Source organism: Sinocyclocheilus rhinocerous, unplaced genomic scaffold (genome assembly GCF_001515625.1).
Source record: "Sinocyclocheilus rhinocerous isolate Xijiao unplaced genomic scaffold, SAMN03320098_v1.1 scaffold1393, whole genome shotgun sequence".
In the NCBI taxonomy this organism is placed as follows: Eukaryota; Metazoa; Chordata; class Actinopteri; order Cypriniformes; family Cyprinidae; genus Sinocyclocheilus; species Sinocyclocheilus rhinocerous.
Window position 1 is genome coordinate 531,810 of NW_015625613.1, and position 10,856 is coordinate 542,665.

At 35.5% G+C, this 10,856-nt stretch overlaps 1 protein-coding gene across 1 annotated transcript in view; it reads left to right on the forward strand.

The window, feature by feature from the left end:
* Positions 1-313: 313 nt before the first annotated feature.
* Positions 314-10,856, forward strand: part of LOC107758810 (C2 domain-containing protein 3-like) — a 22,535-nt gene continuing 11,992 nt past the window's right edge. Inside the window, exons 1-18 of the mRNA XM_016576639.1 lie at positions 314-447; positions 743-1,009; positions 1,209-1,366; positions 2,004-2,194; positions 2,849-2,976; positions 4,699-4,825; positions 4,937-5,074; positions 5,224-5,371; positions 5,468-5,553; positions 5,774-5,968; positions 6,078-6,187; positions 6,263-6,381; positions 6,484-6,615; positions 6,697-7,146; positions 7,279-7,430; positions 8,776-9,019; positions 9,104-9,281; positions 9,356-9,539. Of these exons, the coding sequence (XP_016432125.1) occupies positions 396-447; positions 743-1,009; positions 1,209-1,366; positions 2,004-2,194; positions 2,849-2,976; positions 4,699-4,825; positions 4,937-5,074; positions 5,224-5,371; positions 5,468-5,553; positions 5,774-5,968; positions 6,078-6,187; positions 6,263-6,381; positions 6,484-6,615; positions 6,697-7,146; positions 7,279-7,430; positions 8,776-9,019; positions 9,104-9,281; positions 9,356-9,539 (3,059 nt within the window). The 5' untranslated portion in view covers positions 314-395. The remainder of the gene's footprint in view (positions 448-742; positions 1,010-1,208; positions 1,367-2,003; positions 2,195-2,848; positions 2,977-4,698; positions 4,826-4,936; positions 5,075-5,223; positions 5,372-5,467; positions 5,554-5,773; positions 5,969-6,077; positions 6,188-6,262; positions 6,382-6,483; positions 6,616-6,696; positions 7,147-7,278; positions 7,431-8,775; positions 9,020-9,103; positions 9,282-9,355; positions 9,540-10,856) is intronic.

A 10,856-nucleotide genomic window follows, 5' to 3' on the forward strand; every position in this document is an offset into this window, starting at 1 on the left:
TGATACCAACTTACTTTTGAGTGGATTGTACAATTCAATAGATCACTTATCACGAAGCAGCCTCTTTTCATTGATGACCTGCACTCTTAAGGGCTCACTAAAAATGGGAAGAAAACGAGTATAATCTGTATAATAAGAAATCCTGGGATTACGATTACAACATTTTTGTTTACCAGTTTGTTGTATCAATTGGTTCCCTTGTAATTTCATATCTTTCCTTGAGAGGCGCTAGAAACCCCTCGCACTACTTGTCAAAGCAAAGAGAAGAAGTCGTTCCGGGCTCTGATTGGTCGAGCCGTTGCTCAGTGGTATTATGTTTGTTAATGCAACTGTCAACAAAGTATGATACCTTTGATTCATTAATAATATTATTTAGTACACTCTCGATGTGAGGAATGAAGAATAAAAAGGTGAAACCCTCAAAGGGTGTAAGCAACAGAAAAAGAGGTAAGTTACATTTGTTTGGAGGTTGTATTTGTCGCAAATCCGAGAGTCTTTTAAAGAGATTTAAAATCTCGTAACCTTTGCGAGGGCAAAACCTGCTTCTAAATAGTAATCTACCTACCTAAAGCATTTGAGGGCTCACTGCATTTTGAGACAGCCGAAGCGAAGACTAATGTTAAATTGTTGCTGGCTGCGCGTGGATTATTAGGTGAAAAAAAATAAACAGCTGTATTCCAAGTATTGAAAGTTAGGAAACGCTGTTTGGTCTCATGTCTTTCTTATTGTCCACATTCTGCAGTGCTCAGTGATGTGTCTACATCCACCAGCATTCCTCCTCTGGTGGAGGGTCAGCTGAGATGTTTTCTGAGAGTGACAGTGAGTAAAGTGCTGTGGACCATCACCAGACCTCCTCCTGTGACTCTGATCAGGCTCAGATGGTGGGGAGAGTCTTCCAGTGGCACCTTCTTCAGGCCTAGAGATGGACATGTTGAACAGAAAGGGGTCAAATCGACTGCCCGTTTTCCAGTTCGATGTGGACCCAAACAGCTGACTTCTTATTTGACAGGTTAGATCGCTATATAGTTGATGGCTGATTATTGGCAATTCCTTTTTAGAGAGGCATATTTAACCTTCCATACTGTCCGTATGGATTTCAGGGTTTCAGTGGGTCTTAAAAAGCCTTACTTTTGTCTTTGTTGAACCTGCAGAAGTCCTAAATGTATTCATGTGTTGCATAACTGAATATAATATTTCTTTGTTCACAGATATGGGCTCATTGGTGCTGGATGTGCTTACAAAGGTTGATCATTTGCCTATAGCTCGAGCTCAAATCCCTGGGATCGCCCGGCTTTCTTTGTCTCACTCCATAAATGGATATTTCACTCTTGTTTCCCCGTCATCAGAAAAACTTGGAGAGCTACAGGTGGGTGAGATGCTCAGCAGAATTCACATTTATTCAGCTGATCAAATTTACTGTGAATATGTTTTTTTTTTTCTTCTCAGGTTTTAGGTTCACAGTTTAACTGTATTCTGTTCATTTTGACCCAGAGAGGAATTTCTTTTTTCTTTTTCTTTCTTTTTTTTTTGAAAAACTTAATGTTATCGCATTGGAATCAGACTTACTGCACACAGGGTGTAGCAATTTCCCAAAAATAACTGTATAATTTTTGTACTTTTTTCAGTATTTTTTCCCCCACCTTTTTACATGGTGTTCCCAGTCAAAAACAAAATTGCCTGCAAAAACGTGCTTATAAATCACTCATAATGCTATATTCTAACCAAATATTGTATTCAATCTCTTTGTCATCTTGTTTTCTTTCAATTAGCGCTGTGTTTTGTATTTCGTTTTGGAACTGAGTGATCATAGGACTTATTTATCTGAGCTAATGCACCTCCGTTTGTGAGAGAACATTGCCGTAATTATCCACAAATATTTTTTTTCCCCACTCAAAAACTGAGGTACATAAGTTCTGGGAATTTAGACTGGGAACACCAAATTAGATAAAGGATTTTGAGCACAACACAAGGGTTAATTATGTGTTGTTTCACATGTACCGTAGGTCACACTTGCCCTAGAAGCGTTAACAGAGGGATATGACAGCAGTAGTTCAGTACCCACGACTGATATGAGCCTCGACGCACAGGCTCCTGGAGTAACAACTGACCAGAACATGCCTGCACATTCATCCATGGATCAGGCTCTCCCGAGTGTGAAGGAGACAGCTGGCAGCAGCTCTGGCCACATGCCTAGGTTTCTTTTATATTTTGGATGGTTTGAATGTTGAATGAGTAATGTGAAACAAACTGTCATTAGAGCATTAATTTCACAACACTCATCCTTATGACTGATCTTGAAAATTAGTTGCAGACTTGACTGTGGTCTATGAACAGACAAGTTAAATTAAAATACTAACGATTTTGGATAAAATAGGTGAAAAATGTTTTAAGTAGTTCTATGTTCGTAGTTCTTCCCTAGTGTTATTTTAGTATTATTTATATAATATATATATATTTTTTTCTATTCATTATTAACTATGTTATTACCTTTCTAATATTATTATTTTTATATTAATATCTCCTTAATAATAATAATAGTTGTTTTTATTATTATTATTATTATATGCTATTTATTAATAATATTTCTTAATGTTTAAATTAACTTATGTTTTCAGTTTTCATTTTAATTTTAGTTTAAGTGAAGTTATGTGCTTATGTCATCTGTATTTTTTCAATATTTGTATTTAGCTTTACTTCATTTTAAACCATTTTTAATTGTAGTAATTTTAGTACTGTAACTTAAAGTTAATTTCTTTTAGTTTCAATTTTTTAAGTTCTAAGATTTTTCATTTTAATTCAATAAACATTAATAATAAAACATTGTTTTTGTCCAATAATCTTGTTTTAGAGGGAAGGATTACTTGTATTTTCAAGAAAACAATAACATCAAACCAGATTCTTCTACTGGAAAACCTAAACCTGCTACCACCCAAACTCTTTCAGCAAATAGCCACGCACCTGTTGACCTTTTGTCAGGTAAACCTCATTAACTTGATTTACTGAATTCATTATATTGACTTCACTGTTGAACACAGCAACATTTTGGCTGAAATACTTTGTGTCATAGAAGATTTTTTAAGAACTGGTCAAATTAAAGAACTGTCTGTCAATCACAATCTAAATATTGCCAAATTCTGCTGATTGATCTTGAGTTCTTTTTAAACTTCAGTTAATTCTGTCAGTTTTAAAACCTTATATTGTGTCAGTACAGCACTATAGAGCCCTGCATTTCAGCCCGGGCCTGACGGGCCCCGATTTTTTTTTACGCCCCTAGGGCCGGGCTTCTGGCCAATTTTCACGTCATAATTCAGACGCGGGCCGGGCCTCGGGCCTGTTTTAGGCTTCTCCATATATTTCTATTTTAGACATCCATCAATTAGTGACAAAAAAAATTTGCCGCGCTGGTGGAAACAACACGAGACCGTGCTACCACGACTGTCAAGAGCTGCTCGGACGGTGTTTACTGTTTAGTGTTCTGCAGCAACAGCGAGCGTGCCGACAGCGCAGCTGAAGAGTTCTGCGTTCAAATGCACGCAATAGGCTAAAGCTTGCCGCAAAGCACCAGCAAAAGTAATTACCATGAATGTGTCAGGGGGAAATAGTAAGGAGATGCTTGAATTATTTACTAATAAACTAGTGTTTTCTGAGTCCGTATGAAGGATGAAGTTGCCAATCCTGACTCGCCATCTCCTCATTAGACGCACCTTTAGAGAGAAGTGCATCTTTACGGATTATGATTATAATGAAAGAGTTTTCAATTTGTTTTATTTTGTTAAGTAGAAATTTAAAGGTTTCTATAGATATAGTTGTCATGTCTGTGAGGCATGTATTCGCTGAGTTTGGGTTCATTTTTGTGAAGCGCTCCTGTTCAAGACCGAGACGGCAGAAAGCGCATTGTGTGTTTTCTTTATTTTATAAAAGCACAACGTTTTGTTGATATTGTGAGTGCACACAAATAAAAGTAGAACCTTTACAGTTCCGAATGATGTATTACCCTTACCTTTATGAGCAAAAATGACGGCGTATTTTAAGTTGTTTGCAGTGAAAATAAATGCAAGTGATCGCGCTGGCGCCTCCATGTCCTGCAAAGCGCACTTTAGCTTCCACTCTCCGCACAAACGCTTGGATATGCGTCTAACTGCGCACATTTATCTAGGTTTAACGTTTAAACATTGTTATATGCTTGAACTGTTTTATATCTATAGATTTTATTTTAGGCAAGTCTGGCCGCTTGGTCGTTACTTTAAAAAACAAAATTTAACGAACAAAAAATGCTCCAAACGTTTTTCTAAATTAACTTAAAAAAAAAAACGAAATGAAATATAATCACTTTGCCATTACATACAAAAGTGAACTATTTTAATAGCTGAAACAGTAGTATAAGGGGGGGGGGAGACGGGCTCGGGCCGGTAATTCTGATAAGCTGTCGGACACGGGCCAGGCTAGGGCCTAAATTTGAGGCCAGTGCAGGGCTCTACAGCACTATACAAATTACACATTTTTCGTCAGAGATGGTTGAGGCCATTGTGGAAGTTCTGTTGGCAGATCTGTTGACAAAAAGACCAGACAGCTCTTTACACTCATGTAACACTATTTAGTGATGCATATGCCGAGTGTTTATTTATTCTTTACTTGTTGTCCATTATATAGTTTACTTATTTTTATTATATATTACTTGTGTTTTTTGTATTTTTCCAGTTCTTCTGGAGCGTGGCAGCAAACTGAGAAATGCCATGGTGGTTTCAGCCTTAAAATCTGATGTGGAGCCAGATGTTCCTCTGAAGGACATTCCCCTGCCTCTCTCCAAAGACAACACTGATGTCTTGTATGAACTCTACTTATTCTTACTCATACATATGAGGGGTCAAAATAGACAGATAAAATGGCAGAATGTTGATGATTATAAATAGTGTTAAACATCATCTTCCTCCTAAAGGCCAGCCAGGCCCTCGTCAGGACAGTTTCTGGAGAACATCCTTCAAGCAGAACACCAACATCCTGTTCACTACCTTGAAGAGCCAAGTCAGAATAGAGTCAACCCAGAGGACATGGCTGTGGATTTGCTGCTGGGAAGGTAGTCAGGGCTACTGATTAAGTGACGAAAATGGAACTTTGCTCATAAATACTTGATGGAAATGTGTGAAACTTTTAGAGTGAGAAGAATTATTTTGTCTGTGTTTGCAAACTATATGCTTTAATGTTTGTAATGGCTCTGTTCCTCAGTGTTAATGGATCTGTGCTGCAGTTCTGGGATGGAGAGGGTTCTTTCCCAGATTCTCTTTCTGATCATAGTAGTGTGCTCATGGACAGTGAGCTCAACGACCCTCAATATGATCAGAGTCTTCTGGAGAACCTCTTCTACAAAGCTCCTGTAAGTCATACAGTGTAACACAGCAAGCTGTTATATGTAGTTTAGTTTCCTTAAACATATAACTTCGTAAATAATTTTTTCCCTTTTTTTTTTTAGATATCAGATGAATGTTTGGAAGAGGAGCATCAAAAGAAAGATCCAGCAGAGAAGCCAGTACATACAAGACCAACTAAAAATGCCCAGTCAGTTACACTAATGCAAGAAGAAATGCTCAAAACTCATTCACTTAAGATAAATACATAAAAAATGTATTAATAAATAAATAAACATATATGTAAATGTTTTCACATATGTGTAAAGGTACAGAGAAATAAAAATAGTTTTATTTTGAAACACATTTTTTCATATCTGCTGTTGTGTAAACTGCCTTTTTTTTTTATTAATTTTTTTTTTTTTTTGAAGACTTCATTCTGAAGATGTGCAGCATTCAGAAGCAGGAGATGATTTATCTGGACTTGGCATGGATATAATAGCTTTACTTGGAGATATTAATTTTGCCAGGGTCACCATCAGTGAGTTAAAAGTTTCCACTGAGAGTATTTCAAGAAGTCTCTCTAAAAAAGGAAGACCACCTCGCCCCCTCACCACAAAGAAATGGTACCACATTTATGATATTTCACATCAGATAATATTCATAGATGATGGTGGCTAGAAGATATTGTCCTTTTCCAAAAACTAACCTGATGTAAATATTTTGTTTATCTAGCTTTTATATTGTAGAGTACCTCTTTCCACTGGTCTCTGCTGGGTTTGAGGATGTTCAACGTGTACCTTCAGAGATTACAAAAGTTGTCTCTAGTAAAGTAACAGAGGGCGGTGAGTACATTAGTTTTAGAGAACTACGAGAAACCAGAAGTAGTGTAATAATCTGGTGATTCATTTTTGTTTCAGTTGTGATGTTTCAGCACCAAAGTTTGTTTCCAGTGAGGTTCAGTAGGTCATCTATTAAACAATGGTGGGAGATGAACGTCACATTCAAGATCTACTCCAGAAATAGCCTTCAAAAGACAGTAAGTGCAGTGTGTTCCAATCACAAAATCAAACAAACCTCAGAAATCAAGGCTCTTTTGGTTTTATCTGTTAGAGTCCTGATCTTCTCATTTGTTGTTTAGCCCATTCTCATTGGATCAGCAATGTTTCCACTGAGCTCCCTGATGCAGAGTGAATCGCTGAGCATTTCTGCTGCCCTTCCTGTTCAAAGACCGGATGGAAACATTGATAAACAAGCAGTTGGTCCTCTGAAGGTAAATAATCGATCATAAGAACCAAATTTGGGAGATTTTATTGATCTAAGTGATTCATTCTTTGTCCCTTGTTTTTTTAAGGTTTCATTTGAATTAGCAGCAGACAAAAATGATTTCTCCACCAAAAAGAGACCTGCAAAACGAATGCTGAGTCCAGCAAGACCCCCTCCTTCCCGTTTGACTGAAGAGCATGATGGGCCAAAGGGTTTATGTGTGACTGACCACAGGAGACACCCGTCTCCTAGTGCAAGTGTTCATCAAGTCCAGAGTATCCTGATACCTCCAACCAGATCACGATCCACATCACCACACATCAGATACCAGAGCTCTCTGCATGAGCCTCTGCAGCAGGAAGTGGAGGAGACTGAGATTTTGCTTCATATGTTGCTCATGGTGCCTGATGGGAAAGATTTTAACTGTGCACCCATGCAGCCCAACATCTACTTGAACTGTAAGCTCCTCGGATCCGATGAAACCGCTCGATCGACAGTGAGCTGGGGTCAAAAACATCCATTGTTCGGCTTTATTCAGGTTGGTGCTAAATATAGAATCGAGGAAAGTTCACAGGCTTTACCCATATTACTCTGTGGTGGAAATCGTCAGGGTTCCCACAATACAGTTAGTTTATTATTTGTTTTTAATCTAATTTCTAATATGATACAGGTGGCTCCAGTCACACTGACCAGCAAACTGTTGGAGAGAATGAAGAACAACATGATGGTCATTGAAGTTTGGTTGAGGGCCAGTAGTTCAGACCATGATAAACTTCTTGGTTTGGTAAAACTACCTCTTCACCAGTTCTACATGTCTTTCAGGTAGATCTATCTATCTATCTATCTATCTATCTGTCTGTCTGTCTGTCAACGTAATGTATGTACACAGTATTTATATTTGTATGTTATAGCATAAATATAACATTAGTAACTCTATGTGCAGTATATTAAGTTTGTGGTATTTTTGTAGTTGCAGTATCATATTTTATTTATTATTATGCATTTCCTATTAAAATAAATATGTGAAATATGCATAGAAATAAATATTTATTGTTATAAATAAAATATTATTTCTTATATTATATAATGATAATAATGAATAGAATAATAGCAACAATATATATTAATATTAACATTATATTATATTATATTAGTAATGTATATTAATATTAGTATAAACTTTATATTAATAGTAACTTTATAATGAATTACTTTATATCAAATATATCAGTGTAGTTATCATAAAATTAATCTAAAACTAATAAAAAGTGCTTTTATTAATTGAAATAAATCTAAAATAAGATCAAATTTAAATATTATATCCATCCATTTTCCAAAATATTAGATGACATTTACATTTAGTCATTTAGCACATGCTTTTATCCAAAGCAACTTACAAATGAGGACAATGGAAGCAATCAAAATCAACAAAAGAGCAATGATACACAAGTGCTATGACAAGTCTCAGTTAGCTTAACGCAGTACACGTAGCAAGATTTTTTAAATTATGTAATAAATAAAAAGAAAACCGATAGAATAGAAAAAGAATAGAGCAAGCTAGTGTTAGAGGCCTAAAACTAATAAAAAGTGCTTTTATTAATTGAAATAAATCTAAAATAAGATCAAATTTAAATATTATATCCATCCATTTTCCAAAATATTAGATGACATTTACATTTAGTCATTTAGCACATGCTTTTATCCAAAGCAACTTACAAATGAGGACAATGGAAGCAATCAAAATCAACAAAAGAGCAATGAATGATACACGCTATGACAAGTCTCAGTTAGCTTAACGCAGTACACGTAGCAAGATTTTTTAAATTATGTAATAAATAAAAAGAAAACCGATAGAATAGAAAAAGAATAGAGCAAGCTAGTGTTAGTTTTGTTTTTTTGTGTTTTAGTTGGGATGAAAAACTGAAACAGAAAATTAAAATGAAATGTATAATATATAAATATATTTTATAAAAAAAAAAAAGACAAAAATGCATAAAAAATTACTGAAACTTAAACTAAAATTAATAAATTAAAAAAGAACATTTTAAAAATAAAAGTAAAAGTAATGAAAAACATTAATAAGTACTCTAATAGTAAATAAAAGAATAGTAAAATAACACTGGAACATGTAAGCTTAATTTTTTTTTTCTTTTTACTTTGTCTCCAGAGACCCCAAGATCACAGAGCTGCTCTTGCAGTCTCAGTATCCAGTGGTTGGAGTGGACAGTTTTATTCCTGTGGTTGATGTGTTCAGCGGCAGCACTCGTGGACACCTCAGGGTGTGTCTAGCAATGGGTCTAGCACAGCAGATCACGGCACTGCAGCGAATGAGGGATGACGAGCTGACCCACGTATCACCGCTGCTTCGACCAGCGCACATGTTAGACCACCGGCCACATGTAGAAACCAAGGCTAGTTCACTTTAAAACTCCCAAAAGCAGCACTGATGCTTAACGAATGAAGCTTAATTTGTTTTTAAATTGATGATTTTGCAGGCCAGTACCACTCTGGATGTTCTGCGTGAGCATGTCTTCATGGTCCGAGTAGAGCGAGTAAAGGGTCTGACGCCTCTGCAGTCCACAGTGTGGGGAGAAGCTGACTGTTACATCCAGTACTCCTTCCCTGCACAAAATGAGTCGAGAGAGGACACGGACCCACATGTCGTTGAGAGCAGTAAGCTGTTTTCTTGCTGACTGTATTAAAAGTCTTTTTTTTCTGTTCAGCTCAACCAACGCTCTGTTCCACAGATGTGGATCTCAAGGCCTACCGCACTGAGACCACTCTCTGTGTGCCTGACCCCGTGTTTGGACATAATGAGACTCATGTCCTGCTGGCTCCTCCTGACGTCCCAGTGCAAAGAATACTGCTGAGCTCACTGGCCAGTCAAGGGCTGAGGAACGGAGGAGGGGTGCACTTTGAGGTTTGGTGCAGGTACAGTAAATGCAGAAATTGTAGTTTAGTCCTGAATTTTATTTTACATTTTAGCATTTAAAATGTATTTCTTTTATGTGGCAATAATTTCATTTTTTTCTAATTTATTTATATATATAATTGTTTTTTTTATATATTTTAGTGCTTAGAAATGTTACCAAGTAAAATAATTTTTTATTTTTTTATTTAGTTATTTGCTTTTTACATTGAGAGCAATATTTATTTATTTTTATTCTTTTTTTACAATTTAGCATGTAAAAAGCATGTGTTTTTTGGCAATATTTTATTTATTTACATTTTAGCATTTAAAATGTGTCTTTTTTGTTTGGCAATGTTTGTTTGTTTTTACATTATAGAATTAAAAACATAATGCATCATTTTTATTATTTATTTTTTACATTTTAGCATGTAAAAACATGTTTTGGCAATATTTTATTTATTTACATTTTAGCTTTTAAAATGTTCCTTTTTTTGTTTGGCAATGTTTGTTTGTTTGTTTGTTTGTTTATTTATTTAATTTTATATAAAATAATAAAATTTATTTAATTTACATTGTAGCATTAACACTAGAACCGCCAGAGGTCGCTGTATACCTAAAAGCGCCAGCGGGTAAATTTTACCCACGCACATGACAGCTGTATTTATATGGCTAAAGAACATATTATTTCACTGTATTATGCCACTGTCTTCACAAAGAAGTGTCTAGAGTCATGCAATGATTATGTCTAGTCATCAACTATATTTTTATCCTGTTGTTATATGTTCAAGACTTTTTAATGCAGTCGACACTAATCCATAATGGTCAGTAGCCTAAGCTAAAAAAATAAAAAGCCTGCACTGACAACGGAAATTAGAAGGTAGTAGCCTAAATATTTGGGTGATGTAATATTATAATACAATGTCATTAATCAATATATTAAGATAACCCATGCTATTTAAATGACTAAAATAGCCTATAGACAATAATGAGCAATACTAATTCACCACACTGCATGGGATGATGCGATGACAAATTCAAGTGCACAGCTTCACCTAAATATTTATTAATTTGTTTAGTTATATCATTTATAATTTGAATAAGAGAACAACACCATTAAACTTTGGGTAATCAAAAAAATGGTTTTATTCATTACATCATATAGATCAGATTTTTTTTTTCTTCAGGAAACGGCCAGACTAGAATAGCAACACAGTAGCGAACAATAAACGATATGGCAAGACAAAAAATAAATAACTAAACCAAAGTTTGACCAATTAGAGTAACCTGAGGCTAAAACATGTAAATATAATATCTGGATCACTGTCAGATGAGCCGTC